The 14,120-nt window shown below is 41.5% G+C and overlaps 1 protein-coding gene across 1 annotated transcript in view; it reads right to left on the reverse strand.

The window, feature by feature from the left end:
* LOC306889527 (zinc finger SWIM domain-containing protein 6) overlaps nt 1–12,103 on the reverse strand; it is a 50,814-nt gene extending 38,711 nt beyond the window's left edge. Inside the window, exon 1 of the mRNA XM_079448570.1 lies at nt 11,543–12,103. Within this exon, the coding sequence (XP_079304696.1) occupies nt 11,543–11,969 (427 nt within the window). The 5' untranslated portion in view covers nt 11,970–12,103. The remainder of the gene's footprint in view (nt 1–11,542) is intronic.
* Between the last annotated feature and the right edge of the window lie 2,017 nt (nt 12,104–14,120).

Here is a 14,120-nt window from a genome sequence, read left to right on the forward strand (position 1 = left end):
TCTTTTCGGATGCGTCGAACTTTACACAGTACTCATTAAAAAATAAAATAAAATAAACACATGCCAAACCAAAAGGTTAACAGTCTGCAAATATAAAATGTATATATATTCCAAATGTCTCCATCCTTCTTGCTTTCTTCAGGTATAAGTTACTGGCAATAACGCTTCAGTTTGGGTGATTCGTCTCGCTGCGCTTTCGATTCCTGTACCACTCCGCCACAAGTGTTACCATCTATGCTGGGAATCGGGCCTTCTCTCATAGCCACGGATAGAATTAGGATCATTATTACAGTTCACAACTAGCCTCTTTCCCACCGTTCCTAGCCATTGTCAATATCCACACTAAATTAATAGCTCCCGCCCGTTCTCGCGGTGGTAAATATGTCATTTGTGGCACATTCTGCCTTTGGATGGCGTTCAGCGGATGAAGACGGGGCCGTCCATTCATCTTGCTTATGCCACCATAAATCTTGATAGGTTTTGAGCTTTCCCAGCGAATTGACACACACTCCTGCGCTCGCTCGCGTCCAGTAAATAAAAATGATAAAGGCCTGTCAATAGTTTGCATACTGCAGCTCGGCAAACAAATCACATCACCACCGTGCATCGGCGGCTCAATTTCCCCCGCCTGGCAGACTCATTTCAAAATCTGATGAGAAAACGTCCCACCACACACACTAATGGCTGTTTTACTTCGGAATCGGACAGGCCGGTTGGTTTTCGTTTATGCTTGTGCGTCGATAGGCAATGGCCACTAGGTATCAGTGTCCACGGGCATGTTGCTTGTATAACCAAGACAAGAGCCAGAAAAGAAGCGGTTTGTCGTGCACGCTGTTTGAGACATAAGCTGTGTCTCGTTTCGGAAGGCGGCATCCTCCGGAGGTCTCATTTGAAGGCTGTCTCGTTTCATAAAAGTACAACTTTTACACAATGTGTGTCACGTTTTTTAAGCTTAGCAGGCATATAAAGTTAATGGGTTTACAAGTGTTTATTGATTTTTACATGTTTTAAAACATTAAGGCACAATTTTACATCTGATTAACTCTTTTGGCATTGTTAAAGGTAGAAAATAACCAACTTTTAGCCTCTGTATGCCGCATTTTTGAGAATAAGATCTCCGGAGGAAACAAGGACGCAGCCTTCCGAAAGAGACAGTTATAAGCTGTGTCCCGATTCGGGCTGCTACTTTCTAAGGTTTCTAAGGACATAAAAACGAGGACTTGGTCTTCAAAGCATGCAGCCTCAAAAGTCCAAAAAGCGGACTAAAGTGAAATGAAATAGCCTCACGGAGGATTTGCTAATTGCGTTGCAGGACACCGCAGAGATGTTTCTGACATTTTTAAGTCGCGCTGCTGTGACGCAATTGGCTTAAAATGCAGCCTTCAAAGGACACAGCCCCCGAATTGAGACACAGCTATGGATACCGAAACTAGATGCCAATCACATCGCTAACGGTCCGCGTAGCATAGATGCACAGTTACATTTTTGGAGAGGTGCACGTCAAGCTACGATGTAGGGTAGGCATCTCTGCTAAGGCAACGCCACACCTACTGCATATACAGGACGCACAACTATAAACTGCACTTAAAACTACAAATCTTACTACACAGAATCAAATACTTTCATTCTGTTAGATGATGTATATTGATTCCACCAAACCCTCAAACCAGTCAACATAATGCTGTTCCCAACAAATGACTTTAATTCAACGTATTTCAAGAAACACATAAAACATAAATGAATAAAGTACATTGAGGCTTCAGAATGGAGGCAGGTGACAGGATCAGATACAGAAAGTTGGTTTCTCATTACATTTTGATGAAAGATTACAACCAGTTGAATCATTCACAAGACAATACAAACATGTATTAAGGACATAGGGCATGTTGAGTGTGAATGGGAACTGGGTTGGGAAACACACGCCGCCACACGCTTCTAGTTCACTACCAACACCAAAAGGCAGAATTCATCTCGTGCTGCGTTATCCCCTTCAACTTGTTCCACTTCAGGAACTTCTGGTTCTTGTGCCCACTGCCGCTTGTTTCTCGGCAAGACGGAGGCGGGCCAGGCGTCGGCTCACGAGGGCCTGTGCGAGCTTGTGCGGCCCCTGAAGGAGCCCGAGTTTGTTCTGTTTACCTAAAGACGTTCAAGCAGGCCGGCCCTGGGAAGGTTAAACTCTGTTCTTCATAGCTCATTAGAGCCAGGCGCAGACGGAAGGCAGGGGCGGAGGAAGAAAGCTGGTGTGTGTGTGTGTAAGTCTATCCAGCACATGGGTCCCATAAGGGGGAGTTGCAGCAGGAAGTGGTGGATAAGTGGTGACCTGGGTTTGCTTTTGAAACCGATCGCCAGGAACACAGCTGCTAGCGCTGCTGCACGGTCAGGTTAACCACCACACTTAGACAAAGAAAAGAAAACAAGAGAGGGAAATAACAGACCCCCCCGTCCCTTTAACCTGGAGCACCTCTTTTAGCTTATTTAGATCTGGGACACTTTACCTAAAATGAACATTTGTGTCATTATTTTACGTAAGTGAACAAAGTGAACTTCACATTGGGGAACACACTTAAATTTAAAGTGTTGTTATGAAAATTCATAAAAGGCACAGGCTGACATCACTGGAAATTGTGGCAAAATCGTCTGAATTTGTACGATGGCAATCGTAAAAAAGAAATATGATTTTATTAGACAAAAAACAATGATGAAGCCCCGCCCCTAAACTAATTTACTACCTCATAAAATAGTTAAAAGGTAGTTAAAAGGAAAAAAAAATTATTTACAAGCCTGTTTTGACAGGAATTTATAACTATATTATGATTGTCGTTAATTCGTATGAAATTGTACAATTATTGTGTATGAAAAAAGAACATGCAAACAAGATTGTACCAATTCTAAACAATAAGCTACCTCGTGAAATAGTTAAAATATGCTAACAGAAAAAATCCACCTTTAGATTTGCTAGCCCGATTTCACAGTAATGTATCATTATATTATGGGGTGGATGATTTGTATGAAATTGTACATTTATTCGTACAAAAACGTGAAAGTTTCGAATGAATTCGTAGCATCTCATATGTAAGAATTAGCCACCTCATTATATAGTTACGATATGCCAAAAGAAAAAAAAGAGACACCTTTAGATTTGATAGCTTAACGTCGCAGGAATTGCAATGATTTCACAAGGTGGCATTTTGTAAGAATTCGTACAATGCAAATAAAATAAACATACTATTACTAGAAAAAAGCAACAATACAGCCCCCAGCCGTAGATCGATATGCACGATTTAGACCATACGCATTCATACAAATTAGCAAAATCGTAACAATTACAAATTGCTGCAAGACTGCGTTAGATTTGGCATGTCAGTGAGACTTAGTCACAATACATTTTGTAATCCATTTCAGAGCCTGGGTGGAGAGAGATGTTTACAGTGATTAACAACTTAAACGGTGGTTTGTTCCTGACAAATCTATTGTTAGTCTATTTACGGTGCTTGTTGGGACCTGACATGGTCACTATAAACGCAAAGCTGTGCAAAGATTCCTCCAAATTTCTCCATTTAGGAGAAAACAAAAAAAGAAAATGTTCATAATCATTACTGCGTCAATATTTCTTTTAACACTTTGACAGTTTATGCGCTGTGCATTTTACAATGCAACTAACATAACAGGCTTAAAAGAACTGAAAACATAGGAGAAGCAGAGCAAGCACATAAGAAACCTCTTTGTCCTCTTCAAAGAGACACAAAGACATTAGCGAAGCACAGCGCACCAATCAACCGACCAACCAGCGCCAATCTAAAGCTCCTTATGAGCAATAGTTAGCTATTAATGTGAGCTTAAAGGTCTCATTCATCACCGCACGCTTTCCAGGTCTCAGCTGTGGCCTAGATAATGAAGACCGATCGGGCCCTCACCATCCACGAGCGTGGGTCTCGCGATACGCCGGGGGTACAGGATAAATAACCCGCTCCTCGCCTTCCCTCGCCAAATCTCATAATTTAACAAATGGAACATGTGAGGTTGTGACGGAGTTACTGGAATCTGATGTTCTGCTTTACACCCCGTTGCCCTGCGGGACCCTCGCGGTTTGTACGTCAGCGCGCTTCGGGATACCCGTCCAAAACCCAAACCGCGCCAGCGTCTCGCTGCAGCCTGGATTAGAGAAAGGACAGGCAATCTGGCTTTTGAGGTAATTCCCTGCGCTCGGGTCCAATACCACGAGCGCAGGAATACTGGGCCTCCACGTTCCAGCCTTTTTATAGGGCCTGGTGCCGTATGGACGTGCGGCGAGCCCTGATGTCTGCTGCGGAGACAGGCCAGGAGAACGGGGAGGGCGTGAAGCCATGTAATGGAAAACAAACAGATCAGAGAGCCCTAGGTCGAGGTAAGGCAAGCCAACCTATCCCATCCCCCTCAATACGGCTCCTCGCCCCCCTCTTCCTCGCCCTCAGTGAAGGTTAATGGTGCTGGAGGGACACGGCGGAATACAGATCAGCATTAGATGGATGAAGAGGTGGTGGAAAACTCTCCCGCAGGTCTGGAGTCTAGAGATTAACTAAATATTAACTAACAAAAAAACCCATACGGCTGCAGACCTAAAGGCAATTAAAGACGCTCAACACCATCGCACATCTCCCTATGAAACAAACCAGAGAACGAGCTAATAATATTTAGTCTTCCCATGTCCCGTTCTCAAGTGCATGGTGAAGGTTAGCAAAGAACACCTCTTAAAGGGGAAGCGTGCTCTGCGTTTGTGTCCAACTTCTGCAGTGTATGGCATCTGTACTATGCACAGAATGCACATTTTCTCTATACATCTCTCTTTTAGAGGTGACCGACTTCTCAAAACTTACTATTGAATATATTTACAGTATGTAGAATTAATCAGAGACTTCCTATAAACATTTATATTAAATACACACTTTAAAGTCCCAGTGAAAATTATTTTATGAAATATTGCAGCGTTTTTGTAAATAGTTTATCAATGTGGGTCATCCTCTTTTTAAAATTCATGTGCCTTCATAATCTTTAGTTTAAATCTGAAAATGCACTTCCTGTAATGACCATCCACCTTAAATGACGTATGAGCATCCGTTAACTCCTCCCCTTCAAGAATCAGTCTGCTGCCAGTTCCATTTCAAAATGCAACAGCTGTTTTTATACATCCAATCAAATCGCATAGAAAGACGAAAGCCACACAGAAATTCCATTTCACTCAGAAATGCGTCAAAATACGAAAGTAAAAACAATCACAACTTCCGGTTCACTTGGCTTTAAATATTTGTTTTAACCTTTTTATAAAGTCAACTTCAAAAATGGTTATAGATTGCAATCCGACATATGTTCTAGTGAAATAGTATATTCAACAAAGAAAAGGACTTATTTATCTATTCAAAACTTAAAGAAATACGTATCACGTCACCTGAAAGGAACGTTACTTTACTGGTTATCACAAAAGCTAGTTAGTACGTTTTAATAAAAGATTATAGAAACCCTTTAATCTCGCCACGCCAATTAATCACATACAATAAGAGACATGAAATTTCATGATGCCTTTATTATACAGACTAAACAAAAGCGTAGTTTTAAAGGTCCAGTATTTTTGGGGATGATCTGTTGATAGAAATGCAATGTAATATACATAGATATGTCTTCAGAGGTGTATAAATAACTTACACAATGAAGCGCTATGTTTTTATAACCGTAGAATGAGCTATTTCTATCTACATATACCGTGGGACCCCTTGCATGTAATTCGCCATGTTCTGTCAGCCGTCATAGTATTTCGAAAGGGAGGGAGAGAGGTAGATTGAGCGGTTGGTTGCAAATCGCAACCTTGCCGTTACATATTACTGACTGGACCTTTAAAGCCTCACAAAATTAGTCAAAACAACGCTGACCTCAGTCTATGTTTTACAGGTCTCAACTATGTATTCCGTGAAAACTACATTTACTGTTAATCAGCATTAAATGCAAATAGAAATTGAATGCATGCATGAAAAAAACACATCAACAGCTGCATTGACATTGGCATGCATATGAATGATCACCCATTATCTTTGACCAAATATATTGATTAAACAACTGTGTGTATAAAAGCAAATAAGGCCGAATGACTTCATTGGTTGGATCAAACCTGATCCTGCTTCTTCAAACAAATCCAAATAACGAAGTCAATGTCTTGTACATATTGACATACGTCCATCCTGAGAATCTGACAATATTCAATCACAAAGAAAACGTGCTAGAAATCCCTCCAAGCTTCAAGAGGTATTCATGAGGAAATCGAACGTAACAAATCATATGTGACAACACTGTATGCCATCATCGACTTCATGCACATCTTTAGAATAAGAACAAAAGAGACAGTATGTGTCCGGGGAACAAATCAACAGCCAGCGCGTGTGCACCACATGTATAACCCAGCTCAACAATATGAGAGCATTTTGGCCGATGAAGCATGTCACTACACCCCACGTCCATGCAGAATGCGCATGTGCTGCGTGCCTTTCTTCTGCCAATTCAAACCTGTCACCCAGGTAACATTATTAACACCAGCACGCTAACATGAACGCTAAAATCAAACACATCAGTATCCCATGTCACTATGAAGCAGAAAGGTTCATATGAATTTTATAGCTTTCATGCATTCATTTTAAAGTTATAATCTTATATATAAATTCCAGCTTTGACAGTAGATCTGCAAAATATTGTAAATATTATACGGATGGAAAAACTCTGACACACAAACCTAAAGACTAACAACAGTTACGATTAAATCTTGGTTGTGTGGCCTCCCTTTCCAATTCCTTTTCCAACCCTAAATTTGGACCGCGTTCAGCTGTTAAGAAAATGACATTTTTATTTAAAGAGGGCTCAGGGCCCCACGACCAAATTCCACCCGGAAAGGAACGCCACCCTTCCAGGGCGCTGGACGCCGCTCAAGTATTCAGATGCTGGGAAGTGGAGCACATTTCAATCACAGCACTCGTCTGCTCTACGCTCTGTACTGCCACGCTGTCTCACACACACACACAGAAACATCTGACTTAAATACAAAATAATAAGTGGATAAACGTGGAGGTTGGCTATTAAATAATGATATAAGGCCAGCCTGTCGTTGCACTATGATCTTGTAGATAAAAAGCACTTACGAGTTACTCCTTCATCCGCTTCGGTTACTTGACTGTGATGCCGCTTTCAAACTCAAGTGTGTACAGATATTAGCATACGGAGGAACGCTAGAATGCTCCAGAACAAGGTCAAACGCTTGACGCTACAGAGACTGCTGACTTCCTACTGTACTGTGCACATAAATTACCTCTCAGACCTCACATAGGAGTGTGTGCCTGTAGTGGTACAAAACTACATAAAAACATACTGGTGTGTCAAGGTATCCTCATTTCAAAAATCAACCAAAGCATTTACATTCACGCATTTGACACGTTTTATCCGAAGCGACTTTCAACAGTGTGCATGTTCTCTGGGAATCACAAAAATGACAGAAACGATGGCTGTTCAACGATTAATCGCATCCAGAATAAAGGATTGTGTTTATAAAAATATATGAAGAGTTTGGTTCCAAAATTAGATAATTCAAAAATCATGTTTTTTTATTGTGCATTCCAATTAATATCAATCAAACAGTAGTTTGGATTGTTTTGATTAAAGCCATAACTCAAAACATACAGCTAACTAACACCATAAAACACATAAATACATGATAACACAATAAAAAAACATGATATTTAAGAAATTCTTTTTGGAACCAAAGCGATTCGATTAATCGTTTAACTGCACAAAATTTTTTTTTAAACGTGTGTTTCAACAAAACATACTGTTTAGTTTGACATTTTGTGCACCGTTGAATAGTAAACGTTATTCATATAGTGTGCAAGACAAAAATATATTTCCCATAATTCTTGGGCAGCACATGATACCAAGACTACACAGCTAAACTGCAACTGAACATCACCACAAAAGAAACCTTATCATCCCATTAAAACAGAATGAAAGAAGTATACAAATCTGCCAAAATAACACATAAATGACTAAAAGTGTTTCAGGTTCTATTTCTAGTCCTATAGAGGGTATGCATTGACGTTGCTTTCCCACGTGAGCACGATTTCCAGTGGACTGAAACCATGTGCTTTTATTTAAGTGGTTTTATTAATATCAGCACTGCTTTAACAGCCCTAAAGTCTCTGAGCTGAGCTGGCTTCAGCAGATCTTACGCCCTCTGCCTCAAAGCACATCAAAGAGAATTGTGGGTCGAGCACCAACTTTCAATACATGGTGCTAATCTGAGAGTTTACTGTCAATCCCACTTCAAAACAGCTCTGAAATGAAGCCTTAACTGTCAATAACGGTAAAACTAAACGCATAATATAAATGCTCTGTTTGTATTGTATGCAACACACATGAAGATATACATAATTTAAAAAAACGGTATATTCTAAAACAAGGTAGGAATGCAGCTTGATGAGATACAACACACACAACATTTTCTAATTCAATTTTACCCTCACACGGACTTCAAATCTACCAAACGGTGCAGACTGGGCTCACCTCCGTAATGCCGGCCTTTCTGGCGGCCCCAAAAGCAACAGCTTCATGCAAGATTTAAGTTCTACATCTTACATTTTACACGTTTGTGTATGAATGACAGAAATGTTAACGCCGGCATAAGAGAGCCCAGGCACGGAGCCACGCGTGCCCGCTCTCAAACACACCCTTTCGGGGTTAATAAGACTGATGGAAATTTGTGTCTCCACTGATGCGAGATCAATAAATAAATCTGGTTATTCTGTTCCGTTATATCATTACGCAGTTTCGCCACTGTCTTTTTTATCTGATCGATAAACCTCTCTGGGCTTCACATACGGTTTTGCTATTAAGATTCAGCAAATCTAGAATTTCAAAAACCTTAAGTATTTCCGAGAACACGGCACAAAGCTTCCTGACTCGAGCTATAATAATGGAAAATTACATCACACTTTGAGATTTAACCATCGAGCGATTACACAAACAGAAAGTAGTGACATCACAATAGCCTTTAAACCTCCCTACTTGGCAATGGCATGTCTCTTTTTTCCTCCATGCAACTTTGTTACAAATAAGCCACATCACAGATACACAATTACAATGACTGTCACATGATCCAGCGTATTTGTTTTTAATTCCAATTGATCTTTGACAGCTGAACATATTGGCAATCATTTAATAAGCAAGGGCAGATTCTAACCTAAACGGATTAACGTGAGATGACTGATAGCCTAGTGAAGTAGTAACAGATGGACACACATGATTTGATAACAGCATGCCTGAAAGAAAAAAATTGGGATGAACTTGAACCCAATGACCTTTCAGGCAAAAGCGCAGCGTCTCGGTTTGATCAATACAATGATGCAAGCGGCAGCGACAAAGGCCTAAAACAAACACTGACCGATATCAAACAAAACAAATAATTGTTTTAATCAATATTTACAACAATTACATTTCGGTGCCTCTGTGCTTGTTACTCCTTTTATAATGCCCGTATATGTTTCCTCTATCCAGACCTTTTCTGGTTGCCACTGCAAAATTCTCTTAATTCATTTTTATCAATTGCTCACAAAAATGCAAGTTTTCCTGCACGTAACATCCATAAACTCAACACTGGAGGGTGACAGTCCACATGCGATAAACATCCCCAACATCAGATGCTCCACAAGCACTACCCTTGGTATGTAAATAAAAAGCACCAGGGCCAGGAGCCAAAGAAATGACAAAGCCATATTTACAGACAAATAAATCGCTTTATTGTGTTCCCCTCCCCCAGCGTACGACAGAAACGAAAACAAATTCCCGTCCTGAATTCGGTTTCAACAATGAGGCTCGTTCATCACAAGAAAGCCCTACCTATCAGGCCCACTCCGGCGACCCCCGGCCATGCCTGCGTCGCAAGATTGCATCTTTTATTTATCACTTCGTGGCTTTACTTTTGCAGAGCATACGCAATCAGCCAGCAAACCCTCCCCGCGCGGGTAGGCTTGTCATTTCCCATCGCCCGAGCTCGGAATGAGGTTCACACAAAGGGAAAAAGCGCTCCTCTCCCAAATCAAAAGCAGAGAGCTCCACGTAGCCTGTTGGAAAACAGGGCAAGAGCCCTTGATCTTCCAAGACAGCCGGCCCATTTAAGAGACTCTGGGAAGAGGCTTATGTGTGTGTTACTAGGAGCAAAAAAACCATTTTGGCTGAAGGGTGAGGGCACAAAGCCCAGCTGAGGCGCCTCTCTTCCAGCAAAGCACGGACATCGGGGAGGAGGGGGAACGGCCGTGGAGAAAATTATGTTTGTTGATTGCATTACAATTCTAATTAACCAAATGCAGTAATGTGATTAAAACAATTTCCAGGGGCGGAGAGATGCCGAAATAAAATGCAAATTGTGGGGATTTAAAAACAAAACAAAGGCGGATAAAGTGGCAATACAACAAACCAGGTGACGCAATAATGACACAGCCAAATAAGAAAAGTTGACATTTGCATGTAATCCCGCAGTTAAGAAGCACGCACTGACGTCACGGCGTGAAAACGCACGCATTATTGTTAAGGGCCATTTAAAAAGAAATCGAGGCACTGCGTCTTTAAATCGCCATTCAAGCCACCCCTTCCCAAATCTATTCCATTTAACAAGCGCTGAAAGAAAATAAAAAGCCGCTTTTGTTTCCCTTCCTCTTTACAGAGTGACAGAAAGCTGAAAAGACACAAACGAACATGAAAATGGGAACAAAGTGCCAGTTTCAATGGGGATGCCTGACGGCTATTTGATATGCATACTACATACAAAACCAGCAGTCCCAAAACACAGCCGAAGTCTTCATCATAAAAACATTCATAAGCAAACGGTGCCCATATTTCGCTTTATTCGGTTGTCACCGCGTCCACATCAAGCAGTTGGTCGACTTACTACGCCAATCCTCCCGACCCCCCCCCCCCCCCCCCCCACGCTTTCACTTCAGAAAAATAAACATACCAGACAAGCCTCGTCAGATTTACCATTTAAACCGTCTTGCGGAGGAAATACTCGATTGATGTTTCACCACAACGATTTAAAATAAACTGAAGGTGACAGAATGGCTACGAAGTCGCTAAATATGCACTTTAAACGCTAAACGTCTCGCGCGACGGCGAGCTCCACTTCCGCGCTGTTGATCTCGAGCACACAAATACGCAGCGATACAAATGCGACACGGTGTCGTTTATCGTCGTCCGGACGTTTCCCACAAGCCCAAATATATACGTGTGTAATCCAGAACTAAGCGAGATACGAAAGGCATCCCGGGCGTGAGGTAACGTTAACCCGGTCGGGAGATTTAAACCCTTTGTCGTTGTATTCCTCCCTTTGTTCGCCGTAAATTCAATAGTCCCCTTTCATTCGACTTGTGTGCTCCTTTCTTAACGACATTCCGGTTCCCTTACATCGTGTTCTGGCCAGCGTACCTGGAAAACAACAACGCATTTCGATATTTTCCACGCAGCTGGCTCCCATCCGTACACTCACCGACTTGTAATACGTTGTCCACGCATCCGCTCTCCAGCAACGCGATGCCGCGTCGGAAAGGTAACCGCGTCTCGTCGCCGCTTTCCCCGCCAGACGCGCTCTCCTCCCCGCCGGTGTTGAACGAGGAATACATGCAGATCTCCCGTTCGCTCCTCGGGAAAGACCAGTACACGATCCGCCGTTGAACGGGTTCCGGGATGCGCTCGAAACGCTCCTCCACCCGTTGAAACGGCCACTTCTCCGCTACTTTCCGCGCCGCAATGTCCAGGAGCGATTCGGGGCTCTGGGTTTTGCTAGATCCCCCCTGGCCAGAACCCGAACCGCCGCATACTGTTCCACCGGATCGCTGCCCCTGTCTACACGTCGTGCTGTACCCGGGTCGGCAGCAGAGCCGTTTAGCTGGGGGCTGCTGAACGCGCTCCGCCATGATCGCACTGCTTTAACGGCAAGGGCGGAAGTCGCCGTAGTATATAAACGGGATAAGGAAGGGAAAAGGTTGCGACGAGCATCGATTGTTCGCCGTGTAAGGGCAGCCCGGCCTTATTTGGTCATGAAGGCGGGGCTTCGTGGTGTTGTCAAGTCCTTTATGTAGACGAATTGAGAACGGGGCGTGGTCTGAGCGTCTGCGGCCGTGCTAAAAAAGGAAAATGGGGAGGGGCTGTCGGACGTCGGCGAATCCTATGTGGAGTCATAACGAGTGTCACAAGTTCATAACAGGAAGAGGCTGAAAACGCTCGTTGTCTCCAAAAGCGTGAAGGGAACGTGGAAATATGATAGCGAACGTGAAAATCGCACGAGAGCAGGAATGCACGAGGAGGGCAGGGGCGGGGCGGGGCGTGGGTGGAGTCTCGCGTCTGGTCCCACACGAGCTGTCATAATATCAACATTCTTTGGAAATGCAATGTAAAGGAAAGCTCCCTTTTCACTGCATCGCCGTCTATATGGACACAATGACGTGTTGTTGCTTTTCTCGAAAATGTGAAAGGTTTCAAAGATTTGTTTTATTTTGTTAATGCAATATATATAGCATAAACCACAGTCCTAAACTCTGGTGACGCGGCACCATAACAGAGGACATCGTTATCTGTTTAAGCAATTTGTGAGATCTTAAGTTTTGAGACCAGATGGTAGTGTTTATAGTCGTAACAATATGTATTTTGGATTATTTTGATGCAGATAATGTGCTGTATTTCTCATAAAAGGGATCTAAAAGTTAAATTTTAAAATCTATTTTTTTTTCATTAAAAATAAATGTGATTGTTTATGTATATATCAAAAAATGAGTATTCATATCAGTTTTAAACGTTAAACTGTTTTTATTTGTGGTGCACATTTTTGAGGTTGAAAAAAATGAAATGAGAGTTTTGTGGCTATTAGTTAGCTAATGTTTGGTTAGCTTTGAATCTAAATGCTAATATTCTCTGAAAAGTTAACAATACTTGGAAATGCTTGCCAAATAATATGCTTTTTTAAAATGGGAATGTCCTTTGATATACAAAAACCTTTCAATAGAAATAGAAGTTTCAATAGAAAATGTCAAGAAAAAACAAGCTACGCTGGTTTTTAAATCACGCTAAATTGTTTTCTTTCAAATGAGACTTTTATTGACTTTCAGGATCTATGACATTTATTTCCACATTCAAGTGTATCTTCAAAGTCCAACACAGCAATTTGTTGGCTACATGGGCTACTTTGGTTAAAAACATCTGCTAAATGCTGAAAATGTTGTTAAATGAGATCTATTAATCTTAGATGTGCAGTCTAAAGGAAAAGTGTTTACTCCTAATTTAAACCATCTTGAAATAGATCAAACATCTGCTGTGAATGTCTTAGAAACCCACGCATCATTTATGCTACGGGAGCAAATCTGTTTGTGTAAAGCTGAAACATGAGCTGAAAATACAATTAACAACAACAATAAAAACATACAGAAATGACTTGATTATTGTGTTTGGTGGACAGTTATGTGATTTCTCCATCATCTCCGGAGCGCAAGTCCTGTCCTATATCTGATCCGAGACCACTGTAGGTGACTGTATTAAAAACTACAAAAGAGGAATTTACCACCTAAAGAGGCAAGAGTGCTAATTTAATTTCATGCAAGAGTCTCACCGGTGATATTAAAAAGTCTGGCCTCAGGGTGAATGTAATTGATTGAGAAATGTGATGTAACTAATTGCAACTCATTGGCAGGATGTTGTAATATCCAGACGATCAATGCAATGTTTTTCAGATTAGTGTCCGCACAATTTCTTCTTCCATCATCTGTCATATCAGGTTTTTTAATGGACACATGCACATGCAGCGTTTCTTTCACTGTCATTGAGCTGAAAGCAAATGAATGATTCAGTTTAATACTTTATCGCAGGGATCAAGCAATAATATATGAAAATGTACATGCTATAAATAAAAAGTTGTATGTTTGTTTACACTGAATTGCTGTTGGCTGCAGAGTCTCTAAGTTAAAGATCAACCGCCTCCATCATTTACGCAACTCATTTTACTTCTTTAATGTTAAATATTTATCAGCAAAATTGAAATTATTCAACAAAAACAAATGTAGCCAGTTGGTAGGAGG

This window comes from Barbatula barbatula (assembly GCF_947034865.1).
Source record: "Barbatula barbatula genome assembly, chromosome: 24".
Taxonomy (NCBI): Eukaryota; Metazoa; Chordata; class Actinopteri; order Cypriniformes; family Nemacheilidae; genus Barbatula; species Barbatula barbatula.